Raw genomic sequence first — 22143 nt, 5'->3', positions numbered from 1 at the left:
TGCTGGACTAAACTCTAATGCAATGAGGGGAAATCAGACTCAAAATCAGATACAACAGGGAGAACAGAATAGACTTATGCCACTAGTTACCACTTACTCGCGTTCTTATCTACCATTGCATCATCAACTCAAAACAAACTTTAAGAAATACACCTCTGGTTTGGTACGACTCCAAGACTGCAGAGTGATTTCAGCCCACAGGAGGAACAAGAATCTGAGAGATATGCTCGTCAGGGCCAAGTTGCCAGAACAGATGAGACGTATAAGATCGGGGAAACCCAATCATTGGGCCTTTAAACCGAAACGGTTCTTGTATAATCCTTATGGGAAAATAGGGGCACCCATCTTACAGAGAATGTCCCTAAACACGAGCAACATTGTTTATTGCATCTGTTGCGAAGAATGTTGTCTACTCTATGTGGGTGAAACAGGTCAAACTCTGTTGGAGAGGTTAAAACAACATATTTACAATATTGAGAGGAATGGACTGGACACTCCACTAGTATTGCATTTCCAAATTCACACATTACAACATCTGAGTATAACGGGACTTCAAACCTGTGCGACATGGACGGAGGGCCAGAGGAGGAGATATGAGAGATTGTGGATTTCCAGACTGCGAACTCAACATCCATGGGGCCTGAACGCAGTCTGAATTGCTCCCTTTCAATTGTATTGACAATTATTGCTGTTTTGTGAGACTCTTGACATGACAATAAAAGCTGGAGAGGTACATGCTGGGGCAAAAAAAAAAAAAAAAAAAAAAAAAAAAAAAAAAAAAAAAGAATATTGTGTCTTCAATTGAACTTTCCTTCTTCTAATGAGAGTGATAATAGACTGGTTTGCCACAAGGGGTGAGACATGAGTGACAGTGACCAGGCAGCTGTTGCCAGTGCATCGGACTCACAACAGTGACTGTACAAGATCAATAGGCCCCTAACCTAACCTAGCCAGATGCCAGAAGCCTGGGCACCTCACCCTGTTTCACCTCTAATCATTCTGTCCCCAGAAAAACCACTTGAGGGAGACATTTAGCTTTTGATCATGTATAAGCACCATGTAAGAGTACACCGAAGGGGGATTATCTTAGACTTCAACATAAAATCATGGATATGAACTTCTGTGTGTGGTGTTTAACCCCTGGGAGCTCTAACTGGAATGTATAATGGAAGGAAACTGACTATAAGTGATGCCATTATTAAAGGAACAGGAAGCAAATAAACTTTATTTTTTTGGAAGGAGATACATACACACATGAATTTTTTTTTTATAGATTTAATTAAAAGGCAGCAAATAAGATAACATCTGGTACAGGATAATGTACATATGAGTTGTATATGAAGTAATGAAAAAAGGAAAATAGAACCGCTTGTACCTGACTCTCCTGCCTTAAACCTAAAAGGTTTTGGATTGGCCCTCCCTCCATGTCTCTGGCTTATTCCGACAGCACCATCAGAGGCTCTTTGATGTATGGGAAACACTAATTTGAATCCTGCCAATTGTTTTTTGAAAATAAACTGGTGATTCTCCCTCCCCAGATCTGTTATCCTAATCCTAACCATTTCAACCCCTAACCCTTTTGGTTTATTTCCCCTCCCATCCCACTCCCCTTTTTCTGAGGCTTTGGGGGCGGGACTTGGTCCCCACCCTCAAAACCTTAAATCATTGCATCTGTGCATCTCTCTCTGTGTATCCCTCTGAAGAAGCAGCATGTCCTGCGAAACGTAAGGGAGAAAAGACTGAATTGGGCCAAAACTCTAGACCTCAGCCCAGATTTCTAGCTTTCAAGTCGCCAAATTTGGCTTTTGATTTTTTATCTAAATGATTTTAATCCTATACAGTTAAATAAATTGGATTTTAAATATGTCAGTATGAGGCTCTTTATCTTGCCGGCCTGCAAATTCCTCTCAGCCTAACAGAGAAGAAAAACCATTCTGAAAACAAGTGGATCAGGACGAGAAGGAATATAAAAAAACTCTTTTTTGAACTTAAAAGAAAGCAATAGAGACTTCCTCCTTGTGGGATTATTCCAAGCACAAATGTGACTGTGAGTGGGAACTAACCTTTTCCATCTGAGGACAGATTTTCCACTCCAGGACTACAGAGGCCTAGAGGTTTCCATATTTCTGGAAGAAGGCGGCTCAGGAACCCTTCAGACACATCCAGGTAGGCCTCCTACTGACTATGGCTTTTTCTAACAGGTCTGGAGCGGCCCACTTCAGCCGGACAGAGAGATTTGACACAGACACACAGACAAATACACACAATAGAAATAGGAACGGGAGGGAGCAGAGGGGGAGGGAAAAGAATAGAAATGGGATTCAATTTCCTAGACAAATTAAGCAATCTACTAATTATCAACCTTTGGATGTTCAAACTAGGCAGTTGACCAAACAATATTTTAAATTAATACAGGCAATTCATCATAAAGCAATCATAGACTCAGCTATTGCAAACAAAGATCCACCAAGAGGGATGGCAAAACAAGTGACTAAACTCACAAGTTTTATTAAACCAGCCTCACCTTCTGAGGAGGTTCAAAGGGCAGTAGAGAGAAACACTAAACAGTGGTTAGAGAACAACTTACTGGCGTTGCAAGAACATTATATTAATGTGATTACAAACTATGCCAACCTTGCCTTTAATGAAAATGCTCTTCGAATCGCAATTACTTGGGCAGGAAAAAGATACAAGGCCAGACTAACTCAATCTACTGTGGAAACTATACAGAACTTCTTCTCAGGGGAGGGAGAATCACTTGATGGGTCAGTGTATGCAGAATCATTCCCTGATAGGTCACTGGAGGGAAACTCAACATCAGACTTTGACATAGATAGTGAAGGAGATTTTCCACCATTACAAAGACCAGAACGAGAACATCACCGGTCCCTCTACCCTAAAGTGATAGTTGAGAAGCAGATTAGACCAACGGCTGCGGCCTTAGATGATAGAGGGAGGAACAGCCAGGGCCTAGATAGGGTCCAGCCACCCCTACGGGACTCTCAGTCCACTCCGTATGGAGAGGAATTAACAACAGACCCTCACATGAATGGGCCATTAGAGGTGACCCGTAATCGAACCCTCTCCCCTATAATACCAATATCCACAATCAAGGAAAACAGTTTGGCTGCACCCACCCAGGTCCATTCAGGGACATGTGAAGCTGATAGTAGCCAAAAGAGGTCTGTCTCTCCGCCTCCCACCCTACAGCTTTCACGACAAGGAGCTGTGGAGGAGAGAGAACAACAACATAGGGAGACAGAAAATAGACCCCCCTTTTCAACATTTGATAGTGACTTTACAACAGATATGGGTAATCGGATCGAAACAGCTGGTAAACTCAATAAAAGTGAGGGCAATATAAGATCAAATAAACATCATCCGAGATTCACAAAACTTACTAATGTATCTCTTCACCAGCCTACACAGGTTAGAAGCAATGTGGTGGTTTCTCAGAATGACCCGGATTTACAAATCCATGGCCTTGACCAGGAGAGTGGCACTTACCATCATCTTCTCTCTCATTCTACTGCCACAGCAGTAAAATACAGGTTACAGACTGAAGGGAGTGCCGCTGTAATGGACACAGGAACAGGAGAGCGAGACACCGCTAAAAGAGTAACGGGAAATAACAACAACATGATGATGCAGGGCCCGGTCAAGGGCAATAATGCCGACTGTGGGACACAAACGACCTCATCTGACCCAAAAATTACTCTTGTTGCGGGCTCCCTAAATGTGTCAGCGGCAACCTTACATCAAAAACTAAACAACTCAAATCAAATGACTGAGAGAGAGAAAGACAAATATGCACATTTTCCAAATACCCATAAGGCCCGAAAAGGGAGAAAGATCATGGATTGGCAATTTAAATGTAACAAACCAATTTGGTTTCTGGGGGATTCTAACCTCTATCGTATGCCACCACATTGCTCAGGAGAGATTCAGATTGATAGTTATCCAGGCGCGTCGTTCTATCACTTTAATCAGATCTTGGAAAAAACCCCTCCGCATGCACTGGTGAAGCTGGTGGTGCTGTCGGTGGGTATTAATAATAGAGACCAGGATCCACATAAAACATCCATAAAACAACTTAGAATGCTCTACAGGAAGGCTCAGTCTGTTTTCCCCAATGCAAATATTTATTTCCCACTGATTAACTATTCGCACCTTCTACCTCAGGAGCAGAAATACAACTTAGACATTGTTAATGACTTCGCGTTGAAGCGTTTGCCTGTAATAAGCCGTATAGCCGAGGACCAATTCCATACGGTCACAGATAACATCCACTGGACTCAGGAAACGGCGGGGCGAATATTCAAGCATTGGTGCAGTGAATTGAAATTGGATTTTTAACTCCTATTGAGCCTAATATGGGGGATCGCCCTTCAGACTTTACTCGGGCTCACTGTAGGGAGAAACAGTCTTCCATCTTCTGTTTACAGTCTTTCACTGATCCACCTAATAGTATTCTATTGGATTCTGATTCACCTACAGATGGGATACATGATTTGAAATCCCCTAAACACGGTTGGTGTGCTGAGGGGAGTAATATATTAAATTTATCAACCTTATTCCGACCCACTGCGCGACAAATAGAACTATTGGAGAAAGGGCTTTCTTACATTCCAACCCCAAATATACTAGATAGGGAGGAGTTATGGAGGGACATTTCCTTATATCACAGGAGGATTAAACTCTTGGACCATTTTGGTGAGGATAAAAAGGATGGGGACTGTAGGACTCGTTTTACGCTACCATCTAATTGGGAACCCACTTGGGGCCAGTTGGATGAGAGAGTGAGAAAGTTAATTGAAGCCGACTTGCGGGATTCTGCTGGATTCCGACTGTGGAGCAGGGGTACTGATGGTGTGGGAGGTGAGGATATGGAAGTGATTAGGGAACTTCAACAAAATAAAAACATTATTTTTAAACCAGCAGATAAGGGTGCCAAGATTGTGATTTTGGATAAACATCAATATGTTCTGGAAGCTAATAGACAGCTGGCTAATGGTAAATACTACAGAGCTATTGAGAACAGTATTCAACAGAACACACAACTCCAAGTTCGTAGTATCGTGAGTAAATTATATAATAAAAAATATATTACTGCAAAACAAAGGGATTTTCTATATGGCCCAGATGAACCTCGGAATAGACAGTTTTACCTCCTTCCGAAGATCCATAAAGATCCCCAGACGTGGACAGTACCAAACGTGATTCCGTCAGGGAGGCCCATTGTATCGGACTGTAGCAGTGCGACTTATAACATCTCCCTCTATATAGATCACTTTCTGGGACCTCTCTCGGTTAAACATCCTAGTTATTTGAAAGATACATATCACTTCCTGGAACTTATCAAACCAATACGATTACCAATAAATACGCAACTCTTCACAATTGATATTGAAAGTCTTTATACAAACATTAATACCGAATTAGGTTTAAGCACAATAAAAAATATCTTGGAACAACATCCAGATCCTAAGAGACCGGACGCAGAACTCTTGCAGCTGTTGGAAATCTGTTTGAGGTGTAATGATTTTGAATTTGCGGGGAGACAATATTTACAGGTTCAGGGTACAGCTATGGGACATAGATATGCCCCTTCTTATGCTAACCTATATATGAGCCAATGGGAATGTGAGGCCCTGAGAAAGTGTCCGCATAAACCAACCTTCTATTTTAGGTTCTTAGATGACATCATAGGGGCGTGGCCCCATGGTGAACATAAATTCACTGAATTTATCAACATCTTGAATAGTCATCATCCCTCCATTAAAGTCAAATATGAAATACATCCAATACAGGTCAATTTCTTGGACACGACAGTATTTTTAGAACAACTGGGTCAAAATCTGAAAATTTCCACTAAGGTTTACTTTAAACCTACAGATTGCCATGCTCTCTTGCATAAGAGCAGCTACCATCCCAAACACACTTTCAAGGGTATCATAAAGTCCCAAATCATCAGGTTTTATAGAATTTCTTCAAAGGAATCAGATCTTCAGGATGCAATTGGCATATTATTCCGGAGCCTCAGGAAGAGGGGATATTCTAGGAGGTTCCTTAGAACAATTAAGAGCAGCACCCTTGCTGGACTAAACTCTAATGCAATGAGGGGAAATCAGACTCAAAATCAGATACAACAGGGAGAACAGAATAGACTTATGCCACTAGTTACCACTTACTCGCGTTCTTATCTACCATTGCATCATCAACTCAAAACAAACTTTAAGAAATACACCTCTGGTTTGGTACGACTCCAAGACTGCAGAGTGATTTCAGCCCACAGGAGGAACAAGAATCTGAGAGATATGCTCGTCAGGGCCAAGTTGCCAGAACAGATGAGACGTATAAGATCGGGGAAACCCAATCATTGGGCCTTTAAACCGAAACGGTTCTTGTATAATCCTTATGGGAAAATAGGGGCACCCATCTTACAGAGAATGTCCCTAAACACGAGCAACATTGTTTATTGCATCTGTTGCGAAGAATGTTGTCTACTCTATGTGGGTGAAACAGGTCAAACTCTGTTGGAGAGGTTAAAACAACATATTTACAATATTGAGAGGAATGGACTGGACACTCCACTAGTATTGCATTTCCAAATTCACACATTACAACATCTGAGTATAACGGGACTTCAAACCTGTGCGACATGGACGGAGGGCCAGAGGAGGAGATATGAGAGATTGTGGATTTCCAGACTGCGAACTCAACATCCATGGGGCCTGAACGCAGTCTGAATTGCTCCCTTTCAATTGTATTGACAATTATTGCTGTTTTGTGAGACTCTTGACATGACAATAAAAGCTGGAGAGGTACATGCTGGGGCAAAAAAAAAAAAAAAAAAAAAAAAAAAAAAAAAGAATATTGTGTCTTCAATTGAACTTTCCTTCTTCTAATGAGAGTGATAATAGACTGGTTTGCCACAAGGGGTGAGACATGAGTGACAGTGACCAGGCAGCTGTTGCCAGTGCATCGGACTCACAACAGTGACTGTACAAGATCAATAGGCCCCTAACCTAACCCTAACCCCTAACCCTAACCCTAACCCTAACCCTAACCCCTAACCCCTAACCCTTGTTTATCTCAAATTACCCACCCTAAATTTGGATTTTAGCCCTATTGTATATACCCCCTGATCTAATCTGGCCCTAAACAATTTGAAATTTTGATCCTTAACTCTACTTCTTTCCTGGAAATTAAATCTTAAACCTTACCCAAGTACTGGATCTGAAGCCCAAGTAATCCTAATCCCAGCTGAAACCTAAAGCCTAACCCAAAGTCACATCTCCTTTCTAAATTTACTCCCCAAGTCGGGTTGAGTCCTCCCCAAGCAGGGTTGAGAGTGTAGTATTAAAGCCAAGTCGGCATTGTAGTAGCCCAAAATTCGGAAGAGAAAGAGGTCAGATGTAGGCCAAAAGGAAGGGTAAAGGGCAGAGGTCAAGAGAAGGGAAGAAAAGGATGATGAAAAAGGAAAAGTCAAAGGGGAAAGAGGAGAAGACTGGAAAGGAAGAAAGAAAGAAAAAAGGAAAAATGAGAGCCAAAAAGTCTGGCAGAATTGGAAAAAAGCAAACAGCTAAAAAATGATATTACAAGAAAGCCAAAGAAAGCCAAGGAGGCGGGATCAGAGGGGAGAGTATAAATAGGAGCCTCAAACCCAGTGCTCTTCAGTATGCCCTCGCCTGAGGAAGGAGAAACAACTTCGAAACGTCGCGACAAGGGCATACTCATTTAATTTTTTCAATTTTACGTTAGTTTGTTGTTTTAGTTTGTTATTTTGGGGGATTTTATTTCATGTTTTGATTCATGTTTTATTGATTTTCCTTAAAAACTCAAATCAGAGATACATCAAAACTAAATGAAAAAACCACACAGAAAACAAATTGGGATTGAAAATACTTTATTGGAAACGAGCCAAAGTAACGGACACGGACAATGAGAACCTGTAAAAAACAAATACTTACCTTTTGAAATTTAAAACAAAAACCGTACTTACCTGGAAAGAAAAAAACCTGTAAAAGAAATACTTACCTTTCAAATTAAAAAACAATTATGGTGGTAGAGGGATGTGAGGCTGCGGACCATCGGGGTTGATGGCCCGTGCACGCCCTGTTCCTCCTTCGGGAGGGACAGGTTCTTTTCTTCAACCCTAACCAGCCAGTGCCTCGCTCCGGTTGGTCTTTGGGTCTCACTCCTAGTTAAAGCTCAATCTAGCATCTATGCCCTACCCCAGTCATTTGCCCTAACCTTAACCAATTTGTTTATCTCAAATTACCCACCCTAAATTTGGATTTTAGCCCTATTGTATATACCCCCTGATCTAATCTGGCCCTAAACAATTTGAAATTTTGATCCTTAACTCTACTTCTTTCCTGGAAATTAAATCTTAAACCTTACCCAAGTACTGGATCTGAAGCCCAAGTAATCCTAATCCCAGCTGAAACCTAAAGCCTAACCCAAAGTCACATCTCCTTTCTAAATTTACTCCCCAAGTCGGGTTGAGTCCTCCCCAAGCAGGGTTGAGAGTGTAGTATTAAAGCCAAGTCGGCATTGTAGTAGCCCAAAATTCGGAAGAGAAAGAGGTCAGATGTAGGCCAAAAGGAAGGGTAAAGGGCAGAGGTCAAGAGAAGGGAAGAAAAGGATGATGAAAAAGGAAAAGTCAAAGGGGAAAGAGGAGAAGACTGGAAAGGAAGAAAGAAAGAAAAAAGGAAAAATGAGAGCCAAAAAGTCTGGCAGAATTGGAAAAAAGCAAACAGCTAAAAAATGATATTACAAGAAAGCCAAAGAAAGCCAAGGAGGCGGGATCAGAGGGGAGAGTATAAATAGGAGCCTCAAACCCAGTGCTCTTCAGTATGCCCTCGCCTGAGGAAGGAGAAACAACTTCGAAACGTCGCGACAAGGGCATACTCATTTAATTTTTTCAATTTTACGTTAGTTTGTTGTTTTAGTTTGTTATTTTGGGGGATTTTATTTCATGTTTTGATTCATGTTTTATTGATTTTCCTTAAAAACTCAAATCAGAGATACATCAAAACTAAATGAAAAAACCACACAGAAAACAAATTGGGATTGAAAATACTTTATTGGAAACGAGCCAAAGTAACGGACACGGACAATGAGAACCTGTAAAAAACAAATACTTACCTTTTGAAATTTAAAACAAAAACCGTACTTACCTGGAAAGAAAAAAACCTGTAAAAGAAATACTTACCTTTCAAATTAAAAAACAATTATGGTGGTAGAGGGATGTGAGGCTGCGGACCATCGGGGTTGATGGCCCGTGCACGCCCTGTTCCTCCTTCGGGAGGGACAGGTTCTTTTCTTCAACCCTAACCAGCCAGTGCCTCGCTCCGGTTGGTCTTTGGGTCTCACTCCTAGTTAAAGCTCAATCTAGCATCTATGCCCTACCCCAGTCATTTGCCCTAACCTTAACCAATTTGTTTATCTCAAATTACCCACCCTAAATTTGGATTTTAGCCCTATTGTATATACCCCCTGATCTAATCTGGCCCTAAACAATTTGAAATTTTGATCCTTAACTCTACTTCTTTCCTGGAAATTAAATCTTAAACCTTACCCAAGTACTGGATCTGAAGCCCAAGTAATCCTAATCCCAGCTGAAACCTAAAGCCTAACCCAAAGTCACATCTCCTTTCTAAATTTACTCCCCAAGTCGGGTTGAGTCCTCCCCAAGCAGGGTTGAGAGTGTAGTATTAAAGCCAAGTCGGCATTGTAGTAGCCCAAAATTCGGAAGAGAAAGAGGTCAGATGTAGGCCAAAAGGAAGGGTAAAGGGCAGAGGTCAAGAGAAGGGAAGAAAAGGATGATGAAAAAGGAAAAGTCAAAGGGGAAAGAGGAGAAGACTGGAAAGGAAGAAAGAAAGAAAAAGGAAAAATGAGAGCCAAAAAGTCTGGCAGAATTGGAAAAAAGCAAACAGCTAAAAAATGATATTACAAGAAAGCCAAAGAAAGCCAAGGAGGCGGGATCAGAGGGGAGAGTATAAATAGGAGCCTCAAACCCAGTGCTCTTCAGTATGCCCTCGCCTGAGGAAGGAGAAACAACTTCGAAACGTCGCGACAAGGGCATACTCATTTAATTTTTTCAATTTTACGTTAGTTTGTTGTTTTAGTTTGTTATTTTGGGGGATTTTATTTCATGTTTTGATTCATGTTTTATTGATTTTCCTTAAAAACTCAAATCAGAGATACATCAAAACTAAATGAAAAAACCACACAGAAAACAAATTGGGATTGAAAATACTTTATTGGAAACGAGCCAAAGTAACGGACACGGACAATGAGAACCTGTAAAAAACAAATACTTACCTTTTGAAATTTAAAACAAAAACCGTACTTACCTGGAAAGAAAAAAACCTGTAAAAGAAATACTTACCTTTCAAATTAAAAAACAATTATGGTGGTAGAGGGATGTGAGGCTGCGGACCATCGGGGTTGATGGCCCGTGCACGCCCTGTTCCTCCTTCGGGAGGGACAGGTTCTTTTCTTCAACCCTAACCAGCCAGTGCCTCGCTCCGGTTGGTCTTTGGGTCTCACTCCTAGTTAAAGCTCAATCTAGCATCTATGCCCTACCCCAGTCATTTGCCCTAACCTTAACCAATTTGTTTATCTCAAATTACCCACCCTAAATTTGGATTTTAGCCCTATTGTATATACCCCCTGATCTAATCTGGCCCTAAACAATTTGAAATTTTGATCCTTAACTCTACTTCTTTCCTGGAAATTAAATCTTAAACCTTACCCAAGTACTGGATCTGAAGCCCAAGTAATCCTAATCCCAGCTGAAACCTAAAGCCTAACCCAAAGTCACATCTCCTTTCTAAATTTACTCCCCAAGTCGGGTTGAGTCCTCCCCAAGCAGGGTTGAGAGTGTAGTATTAAAGCCAAGTCGGCATTGTAGTAGCCCAAAATTCGGAAGAGAAAGAGGTCAGATGTAGGCCAAAAGGAAGGGTAAAGGGCAGAGGTCAAGAGAAGGGAAGAAAAGGATGATGAAAAAGGAAAAGTCAAAGGGGAAAGAGGAGAAGACTGGAAAGGAAGAAAGAAAGAAAAAAGGAAAAATGAGAGCCAAAAAGTCTGGCAGAATTGGAAAAAAGCAAACAGCTAAAAAATGATATTACAAGAAAGCCAAAGAAAGCCAAGGAGGCGGGATCAGAGGGGAGAGTATAAATAGGAGCCTCAAACCCAGTGCTCTTCAGTATGCCCTCGCCTGAGGAAGGAGAAACAACTTCGAAACGTCGCGACAAGGGCATACTCATTTAATTTTTTCAATTTTACGTTAGTTTGTTGTTTTAGTTTGTTATTTTGGGGGATTTTATTTCATGTTTTGATTCATGTTTTATTGATTTTCCTTAAAAACTCAAATCAGAGATACATCAAAACTAAATGAAAAAACCACACAGAAAACAAATTGGGATTGAAAATACTTTATTGGAAACGAGCCAAAGTAACGGACACGGACAATGAGAACCTGTAAAAAACAAATACTTACCTTTTGAAATTTAAAACAAAAACCGTACTTACCTGGAAAGAAAAAAACCTGTAAAAGAAATACTTACCTTTCAAATTAAAAAACAATTATGGTGGTAGAGGGATGTGAGGCTGCGGACCATCGGGGTTGATGGCCCGTGCACGCCCTGTTCCTCCTTCGGGAGGGACAGGTTCTTTTCTTCAACCCTAACCAGCCAGTGCCTCGCTCCGGTTGGTCTTTGGGTCTCACTCCTAGTTAAAGCTCAATCTAGCATCTATGCCCTACCCCAGTCATTTGCCCTAACCTTAACCAATTTGTTTATCTCAAATTACCCACCCTAAATTTGGATTTTAGCCCTATTGTATATACCCCCTGATCTAATCTGGCCCTAAACAATTTGAAATTTTGATCCTTAACTCTACTTCTTTCCTGGAAATTAAATCTTAAACCTTACCCAAGTACTGGATCTGAAGCCCAAGTAATCCTAATCCCAGCTGAAACCTAAAGCCTAACCCAAAGTCACATCTCCTTTCTAAATTTACTCCCCAAGTCGGGTTGAGTCCTCCCCAAGCAGGGTTGAGAGTGTAGTATTAAAGCCAAGTCGGCATTGTAGTAGCCCAAAATTCGGAAGAGAAAGAGGTCAGATGTAGGCCAAAAGGAAGGGTAAAGGGCAGAGGTCAAGAGAAGGGAAGAAAAGGATGATGAAAAAGGAAAAGTCAAAGGGGAAAGAGGAGAAGACTGGAAAGGAAGAAAGAAAGAAAAAAGGAAAAATGAGAGCCAAAAAGTCTGGCAGAATTGGAAAAAAGCAAACAGCTAAAAAATGATATTACAAGAAAGCCAAAGAAAGCCAAGGAGGCGGGATCAGAGGGGAGAGTATAAATAGGAGCCTCAAACCCAGTGCTCTTCAGTATGCCCTCGCCTGAGGAAGGAGAAACAACTTCGAAACGTCGCGACAAGGGCATACTCATTTAATTTTTTCAATTTTACGTTAGTTTGTTGTTTTAGTTTGTTATTTTGGGGGATTTTATTTCATGTTTTGATTCATGTTTTATTGATTTTCCTTAAAAACTCAAATCAGAGATACATCAAAACTAAATGAAAAAACCACACAGAAAACAAATTGGGATTGAAAATACTTTATTGGAAACGAGCCAAAGTAACGGACACGGACAATGAGAACCTGTAAAAAACAAATACTTACCTTTTGAAATTTAAAACAAAAACCGTACTTACCTGGAAAGAAAAAAACCTGTAAAAGAAATACTTACCTTTCAAATTAAAAAACAATTATGGTGGTAGAGGGATGTGAGGCTGCGGACCATCGGGGTTGATGGCCCGTGCACGCCCTGTTCCTCCTTCGGGAGGGACAGGTTCTTTTCTTCAACCCTAACCAGCCAGTGCCTCGCTCCGGTTGGTCTTTGGGTCTCACTCCTAGTTAAAGCTCAATCTAGCATCTATGCCCTACCCCAGTCATTTGCCCTAACCTTAACCAATTTGTTTATCTCAAATTACCCACCCTAAATTTGGATTTTAGCCCTATTGTATATACCCCCTGATCTAATCTGGCCCTAAACAATTTGAAATTTTGATCCTTAACTCTACTTCTTTCCTGGAAATTAAATCTTAAACCTTACCCAAGTACTGGATCTGAAGCCCAAGTAATCCTAATCCCAGCTGAAACCTAAAGCCTAACCCAAAGTCACATCTCCTTTCTAAATTTACTCCCCAAGTCGGGTTGAGTCCTCCCCAAGCAGGGTTGAGAGTGTAGTATTAAAGCCAAGTCGGCATTGTAGTAGCCCAAAATTCGGAAGAGAAAGAGGTCAGATGTAGGCCAAAAGGAAGGGTAAAGGGCAGAGGTCAAGAGAAGGGAAGAAAAGGATGATGAAAAAGGAAAAGTCAAAGGGGAAAGAGGAGAAGACTGGAAAGGAAGAAAGAAAGAAAAAAGGAAAAATGAGAGCCAAAAAGTCTGGCAGAATTGGAAAAAAGCAAACAGCTAAAAAATGATATTACAAGAAAGCCAAAGAAAGCCAAGGAGGCGGGATCAGAGGGGAGAGTATAAATAGGAGCCTCAAACCCAGTGCTCTTCAGTATGCCCTCGCCTGAGGAAGGAGAAACAACTTCGAAACGTCGCGACAAGGGCATACTCATTTAATTTTTTCAATTTTACGTTAGTTTGTTGTTTTAGTTTGTTATTTTGGGGGATTTTATTTCATGTTTTGATTCATGTTTTATTGATTTTCCTTAAAAACTCAAATCAGAGATACATCAAAACTAAATGAAAAAACCACACAGAAAACAAATTGGGATTGAAAATACTTTATTGGAAACGAGCCAAAGTAACGGACACGGACAATGAGAACCTGTAAAAAACAAATACTTACCTTTTGAAATTTAAAACAAAAACCGTACTTACCTGGAAAGAAAAAAACCTGTAAAAGAAATACTTACCTTTCAAATTAAAAAACAATTATGGTGGTAGAGGGATGTGAGGCTGCGGACCATCGGGGTTGATGGCCCGTGCACGCCCTGTTCCTCCTTCGGGAGGGACAGGTTCTTTTCTTCAACCCTACCCCCCCCCCTAACCCCCTAACCCTAACCCTAACCCCTAACCCCTAACCCCTAACCCTAACCCCCTCGCCCTTCGGTGAGACGGAGCAGCAGCCAGAGAGGGAACCGACACCTTCCCCTCCTCTGGAGCCTTTACAACTAACGGAGCCAAATCTGGAGACTCCGAAAGACCAGAGAGTGGGCAGGCTCTTGGCCTCGCTTCAAGAGACAACATGCCAGGAACGACCACTTTCCCCCTCTACCCAAACGCCACAACCTGATCAGGTGTCACACGCTGAGGTGCTGGACCTCACACAGGGGGAATCCACCCCTCTTAAGGCAAGACGCATTGGCCCTGTGAAAGGGTTTAAACCACAAACAGCTTCTCACCAGGGCCCACCTCGCAGCGGTTTAGACAGACTCAGCTCCTGTGTGCAAACTCGGCTCCAGATTCAGCCAGCAGAAGGATCACCATCTCCTCCACCATCTCTTCCTTCTTCACCAACCGTACCGGGACAGCAGGTGAGGACCCCGACCAGACATCCCAACACATACAGGAAACTGACAGACTGGCATCTACACGTCGGGGACCCCTGGCTCATCGTCGGCGATTCCAATGTTAGCAAATTGCCTCCCTTTGCAACCGACAGCCTTCAGATTGACAGTTTCCCGGGTGCCAAATGGTGGCATGCAGAGTTCATCCTACAGAAGGCCACTATTGACACTACGGTGACACATCTGATCCTGTCTTTTGGCATTAACAACAGGTCCCAGAGAGACAAAAATGTGCCTGTTCTAGAACTAAAGAGAGTCCTAAAGACAGCCCGGGAGAAATTCCCTGAGGCAGACATTTATGTGCCTGAGGTTAACTTTTCCTCTGCTCTCCCTCAGATCGAACAGGACACTTTGCTGCATATGAACACCTTTATTACAGGTTTAAAAGAGCACATTCCAGCCCTCGCCCCAGACAGCTTCTCCACAGAAGATGATGATGTTCACTGGTCGCTTGAAACTGCAGAGGCAATGCTTCAGCACTGGGAGAAGTATGTAAATGGGGAATCCCCACAAGCCTGAGACGGGAGGGGTCAAGTGATTTACGTGTTGTAAATGGTGTTATGAACTTGTCCAAAAAATTCCGTCCTTCCATTGCTCAACGGACCCTATTGAATAGAGGCCTGACTTTTATCCCCACAAAAGGCTATAACAAAAATCTAAAATTACAGTGTAAATATGACATTCAGCAGTACCATAGGAGGATCAAATTGGCTGCCTTTTATGGAGATAAAAATGAGTCTCGATCTCAGCCCTTCACTCCAAAATCATACTGGTCACCACCCAATGCTCAGCTTCCATCCCAAATTCTTAATTTGATCAAAACAGATAATGAATATTTTCAAAACCACTTTAATGTAGGACGACTTAAGTCCAATTTGACAGTAGAAGAAATAAAGGCCCTAACAGAATTGAAAGGAAACAAACAAATTATCATTAAACCAGCAGACAAGGGAAGCGCAGTCGTAATTTTGGATAGAGAACAGTATTTGGAGGAAGGCTACAGACAATTGAACGACAAAAAATATTATTTGAAACTAAAAAAACCCATTTACCACGAAACAGTACCACTAGTGGAAAAGATTATTAATAATTTGAACCAAAAGAAATTTATAAACCTAAAACAAAAGAACTATTTACTGGGCTCCGCTGAGCCAAGAGGAAGACTTTTTTACATGCTGCCTAAGATCCACAAGGATCCGGCGAAATGGAGTGTCCCCTTTCAGGTGCCCCCAGGGCGACCAATCGTTTCAGACTGTGATAGTGAGACGTATTATACAGCTGAATACCTGGACTATTTCCTGACTCCTTTATCCATAAAACATGCAAGCTATATTAAAGATACATATGATTTTGTGGATAAAGTGAAGCAAATAGAAGTCCCCATTGATGCTTTTCTGTTTTCCATAGACATTGACAGCCTTTACACAAACATTGACATTGGTGAAGGCATTGACTCCATTAAGAGAGTCTTTCAAAGATACCCGGATAAGAAAAGGCCTGAAAAAGAATTACTACAACTCTTAGAAATAAACCTCACAAGGAACGATTTTGAATTCAATGGTGACTTCTATTTACAAATCAAGGGGACGGCTATGGGGAAAAAGTTTGCCCCAGCATATGCAAACATCTTCATGGCAGAGTGGGAAACTGCTGCATTAGATAAATGCATAAAGAAGCCACTGCATTATTATCGTTTTTTGGACGACATATGGGGTGTCTGGCAACATTCTGAGCAGGACTTTGAGATGTTTCTTAAAATTTTAAATGACCACAATGCTTCTATTAAGCTTAAATCAACCATCAGTAAGACCTCTATTGATTTCCTTGACACGACCACCTTTAAGGGCACAAACTTCATAAATGACCACAAATTGGACATAAAGGTATTCTTTAAACCCACAGACACTCACGCCCTATTATTTAAAACAAGCTTTCATCCCAAACACACATTTGCAGGAATTGTCAAATCCCAACTGCTTAGATTCCACAGAATCTGCACACAAAAATCTGATTTTGGAACTGCTGTCAAAATCCTATTCTCTGCTCTCTCCACTAGAGGGTACCAGTGGTCTTTCCTAAGGAGGTGCTTCAAATCATTTCTGCTGACAAAGCCAATTGATGTTTCCCCTTTACTTCCAGTGGTCATCACTTATGCCCCTTGCACCTGCAAATTGGTCAGGGCTATTAAGAACAATTTTCAGAACCTGTCTCAGGGTGTCCAGACACTCCATACTCACAGAGTGATTGCTGCCTTCAGGAGGCATAAAAATCTGGGTGATCTCCTCATTAGAGCCCAAATCACACCTCTCTCTGTGCCTAGACAGAGACATCAAGGACAATTTTTCCAACATCACAGATTGGTCCGCAGCCACTCCAATGGCCAGGTTTTTCTGTCTTTGTGCAAAGGGACACCCAGGTCAAAAAATTGTGTATATTTGATTACGTGTAGGAGATGTGGGATCCAGTATGTGGGAGAAACAGGTAACACACTGCTCACCAGATTCACTCAACACAGGTACAATATCACACGAAAAAAGAACATTCACACCCACCTGGTCAAACATTTTTTATTGCATGGCTGGGATTCTGTCACAGCGACGGTCATTCAGATCAATTCGAGGTGGGCAACACAACAGAGATGGAGAGCTGAGAGGATGTGGATTGCTAAACTGAATACAGTTTATCCACATGGCCTCAATGAAAAGGGTTTTAGGAGGTATTAATCCAACACCATGTATATAGTTAATGTTTCAATTTTGTTATGTGTGAATTTATGGATATTTTGTCACTGTACTTGGGACCTCGGCTTCTTTCATGTCTCACAGGGGAACATCCTGGCCCTGAAACTGACCCTGACCCTAACCTCAGTGACCTCTATAATAATTTGACCTCCTGCCCTAAACCTAACCACTTGCCACTCTGATTGGACACGAGAGTTGGTCATCCCCCACCCCTTGAGTGGACCCTAAGCCTAACCTCCACACCCCTCCTCCCCCCACCTCTCTAACTGCATCTATTACATTCCATTTGGAATTCCACTGGGGGGGTCCTGGGCGCCTGAGATGGGAGCAGGTATGGTCTGTGCATTGGAGCACGGCCCCCTTCGGGGACCGTGCCCCCAACTTTGATTTCCCCTAACCGGCCTGTGCCGCCTGACTACCCGCTTGGGTTATTCTGGGGCCCCTCACTGTGATGCTCTGTTGATTCCATTTATGGTATTTTTTCTTTGACCCTCATATGGAGGTGGATTTATTATGAAAACGTTATATGTTTCTGTTCATAAGTTAAGGTCATTTTGTATGTATATATTTGGACCTGTTCATATCATCAACACTATAATGTTTGTGATGGTATCCCTCTAACTCTCACATGTAGAGTAACTTGTTTTGAAAACTGTATATATCTCGATTGACTAATCATTGTACTTCACAAATGTCCCTGAACGCAACACACGGACGAAGAACCAATCAACTCGGACTTTTTCAAAGGGACCTCTGACGTACGGAGCATGACCTCCTCTCATTGGTTGTTGAGACCCGCAAGATTTAAAAATGGACTTGCGCAGTATATACACCTGCGTAATAGACTATATCCATGTGTTTTTACACTATTCTCTGTTTCTGAGCAAGCCAGCCTGAAGAAGGTTTATCACAAACCGAAACGTCGCGACCTTGGCTTGTATTGCATTGTTTTTGTATATATTTTTTGTATATATTTTTTACAGTTTGCTTTATTGAATTTGAGCAATAAATAAACGCTCATTTATCATAAAGTCGGTAGCACGAGTCATCCGTGGGCGCAGCATCGCCTAGCATTACCTACACGACCGGTGGAGAAGAGAGGTTGTAGCTAAAGCCATCAGCGGCGATACAACCATGCCCACATTCACAACGGATGACCAGTGGACCGTTGTTCGGCGGCGCAGAGACCGGAGAAGAGATCGCGGCTGGGCAGCTGAGGGGTACGTACGCAGGTCCCCCCGCCGCAGCAGCTATCCATCTCGTACAGGTCGGATGACCTACGCGGCCGCCGTGAGAGGAGAACACCGCAGCGGTGAGCGACACTTCCTCCACGCACCACAGCGGAGATGGGAGGAAGCACGGCCCGCGACAGACCGCTATGCAGCCGAACGGTGGAGCCGGAGAGGAGAGCGCGGCTGGACAGCCGTGGAGGACACACGCAGACCGCCCCGACACAGCAGTTATCCATCTCGGGAGGCCCGGAGAACCTACGCGGCGGTCGTAAGGGGAGAACATCGCAGCGGTGAGCGACACTTCTTCCACGCACCACAACGGAGATGGGAGAGAGAACGGCCCGCGACGGACCGTTATGCAGCCGAACAGAGGGGTCGGGGAGGAGAGCGCGGCTGGACAGCCGTAGAGAACGCACGCAGACCGCCCCGACACACCAGTTACCCGTCTCGAGAGACTCGGAGGATTCATGCAGCGGCCGTGAGAGAGGAGCACCGCGGTGATGATCCAGATTTCTTCCACGCGCCACAGCGACGTCAGAGGGGACGACAGCAGACGACAGGTCGCTTTGCAACCGGACCAGGGAATCGGACCGGACGGGACCGACGCTTTGAACGGAGACCAGCTCAGGACAACCGGTATGTGAGAAACACTCGAATTGAACGAGCTGGTCCTCCTGTTCACAAAATACCGTCGGAGGATCCAGACTTTTCTGCGAAAGTCCGCGTCATTCACAGACTGATTAAAGCTGTACATCACTTAAAGAATGTGACTAATGACAATTATCCTCCTTCGCTAAATAAAATAACACACAATTTAAAGACTGTCATTAAGCCAGCAGTCCCCACGAAAAAAACACAGACCAGGATTGAGGAGAACGCAAAAAATTGGGCCAGCACGACCATGATGATTCTCCGGCAACATTACACTCAGAGTGTGGAGGAGGAGATCAAATGTCTCTCTGAGTTTTCCAAACAGGATTGGGAGGGCCCATTCCAAATAGCCGCCTCCTGGGCTAGGAGGAACCTGGGCCGCCGCCTCCTACCAGACTCTCTGGAACAGGCCAGAGCTGAGATCGTAGCCAAGTGGAGTGACCTGGGACCTACCACTGCTACAGAGGAGGAGGACACCACCACGACAACTACACGGGGGCCAAGTGGTTGTGTGATGAGACTGCAGCAGGACACCATTGAACTCCTTAGCGAGGTAACGCAGCCTAATGCTATTGTCACACAAACCGCCCCGATACAGACCGGCGCTGGTCGGATGGTGACTGTTTCTGCACAGGTGCACGCCCCGCCCGCACCATGCAGAACTTCCAAGACAACAACGGCAACGATGACTGACCACGTCGCGGGGGACTGGTCGCCCTTCGGTGAGACGGAGCAGCAGCCAGAGAGGGAACCGACACCTTCCCCTCCTCTGGAGCCTTTACAACTAACGGAGCCAAATCTGGAGACTCCGAAAGACCAGAGAGTGGGCAGGCTCTTGGCCTCGCTTCAAGAGACAACATGCCAGGAACGACCACTTTCCCCCTCTACCCAAACGCCACAACCTGATCAGGTGTCACACGCTGAGGTGCTGGACCTCACACAGGGGGAATCCACCCCTCTTAAGGCAAGACGCATTGGCCCTGTGAAAGGGTTTAAACCACAAACAGCTTCTCACCAGGGCCCACCTCGCAGCGGTTTAGACAGACTCAGCTCCTGTGTGCAAACTCGGCTCCAGATTCAGCCAGCAGAAGGATCACCATCTCCTCCACCATCTCTTCCTTCTTCACCAACCGTACCGGGACAGCAGGTGAGGACCCCGACCAGACATCCCAACACATACAGGAAACTGACAGACTGGCATCTACACGTCGGGGACCCCTGGCTCATCGTCGGCGATTCCAATGTTAGCAAATTGCCTCCCTTTGCAACCGACAGCCTTCAGATTGACAGTTTCCCGGGTGCCAAATGGTGGCATGCAGAGTTCATCCTACAGAAGGCCACTATTGACACTACGGTGACACATCTGATCCTGTCTTTTGGCATTAACAACAGGTCCCAGAGAGACAAAAATGTGCCTGTTCTAGAACTAAAGAGAGTCCTAAAGACAGCCCGGGAGAAATTCCCTGAGGCAGACATTTATGTGCCTGAGGTTAACTTTTCCTCTGCTCTCCCTCAGATCGAACAGGACACTTTGCTGCATATGAACACCTTTATTACAGGTTTAAAAGAGCACATTCCAGCCCTCGCCCCAGACAGCTTCTCCACAGAAGATGATGATGTTCACTGGTCGCTTGAAACTGCAGAGGCAATGCTTCAGCACTGGGAGAAGTATGTAAATGGGGAATCCCCACAAGCCTGAGACGGGAGGGGTCAAGTGATTTACGTGTTGTAAATGGTGTTATGAACTTGTCCAAAAAATTCCGTCCTTCCATTGCTCAACGGACCCTATTGAATAGAGGCCTGACTTTTATCCCCACAAAAGGCTATAACAAAAATCTAAAATTACAGTGTAAATATGACATTCAGCAGTACCATAGGAGGATCAAATTGGCTGCCTTTTATGGAGATAAAAATGAGTCTCGATCTCAGCCCTTCACTCCAAAATCATACTGGTCACCACCCAATGCTCAGCTTCCATCCCAAATTCTTAATTTGATCAAAACAGATAATGAATATTTTCAAAACCACTTTAATGTAGGACGACTTAAGTCCAATTTGACAGTAGAAGAAATAAAGGCCCTAACAGAATTGAAAGGAAACAAACAAATTATCATTAAACCAGCAGACAAGGGAAGCGCAGTCGTAATTTTGGATAGAGAACAGTATTTGGAGGAAGGCTACAGACAATTGAACGACAAAAAATATTATTTGAAACTAAAAAAACCCATTTACCACGAAACAGTACCACTAGTGGAAAAGATTATTAATAATTTGAACCAAAAGAAATTTATAAACCTAAAACAAAAGAACTATTTACTGGGCTCCGCTGAGCCAAGAGGAAGACTTTTTTACATGCTGCCTAAGATCCACAAGGATCCGGCGAAATGGAGTGTCCCCTTTCAGGTGCCCCCAGGGCGACCAATCGTTTCAGACTGTGATAGTGAGACGTATTATACAGCTGAATACCTGGACTATTTCCTGACTCCTTTATCCATAAAACATGCAAGCTATATTAAAGATACATATGATTTTGTGGATAAAGTGAAGCAAATAGAAGTCCCCATTGATGCTTTTCTGTTTTCCATAGACATTGACAGCCTTTACACAAACATTGACATTGGTGAAGGCATTGACTCCATTAAGAGAGTCTTTCAAAGATACCCGGATAAGAAAAGGCCTGAAAAAGAATTACTACAACTCTTAGAAATAAACCTCACAAGGAACGATTTTGAATTCAATGGTGACTTCTATTTACAAATCAAGGGGACGGCTATGGGGAAAAAGTTTGCCCCAGCATATGCAAACATCTTCATGGCAGAGTGGGAAACTGCTGCATTAGATAAATGCATAAAGAAGCCACTGCATTATTATCGTTTTTTGGACGACATATGGGGTGTCTGGCAACATTCTGAGCAGGACTTTGAGA

General features: G+C 43.1%; 2 protein-coding genes across 2 annotated transcripts in view; both read left to right on the top strand.

Moving 5' to 3' along the window:
- The window catches only part of LOC309687653 (uncharacterized protein), a gene marked incomplete at its 3' end in the record, with an annotated part of 54156 nt that extends 39044 nt beyond the window's left edge, over window positions 1-15112 (top strand). Inside the window, exon 13 of the mRNA XM_082502748.1 lies at window positions 14324-15112. Coding sequence (XP_082358874.1) covers window positions 14324-15112 — 789 coding nt within the window. The remainder of the gene's footprint in view (window positions 1-14323) is intronic.
- A 3532-nt stretch (window positions 15113-18644) lies between these two features.
- LOC309688480 (uncharacterized protein) lies at window positions 18645-21349 on the top strand. The gene is made up of 2 exons (XM_082504265.1): window positions 18645-19770; window positions 19852-21349. Exons 1-2 carry the CDS (start codon window positions 19468-19470, stop codon window positions 20914-20916), a joined length of 1368 nt encoding a protein of 455 aa, XP_082360391.1. The 5' UTR covers window positions 18645-19467; the 3' UTR covers window positions 20917-21349.
- The last annotated feature ends 794 nt before the right edge of the window (window positions 21350-22143 follow it).

Source organism: Aulonocara stuartgranti, assembly GCF_965226115.1.
Source record: "Aulonocara stuartgranti genome assembly, chromosome: 14".
Lineage (NCBI taxonomy): Eukaryota > Metazoa > Chordata > Actinopteri > Cichliformes > Cichlidae > Aulonocara > Aulonocara stuartgranti.
This window is presented reverse-complemented; position numbering and strand designations above follow the sequence as displayed.

What these genes read in the sequence shown, in the direction of transcription:
- LOC309688480 (XM_082504265.1), top strand. Translation starts at nt 19,468, where the DNA reads ATGATGATTCTCCGGCAACATTACACTCAGAGTGTGGAGGAGGAGATC. An exon ending in CCATTGAACTCCTTAGCGAG is followed by an intron (nt 19,771 to 19,851) that starts GTAACGCAGCCT and finishes GTTTCTGCACAG; the next exon opens with GTGCACGCCCCGCCCGCACC.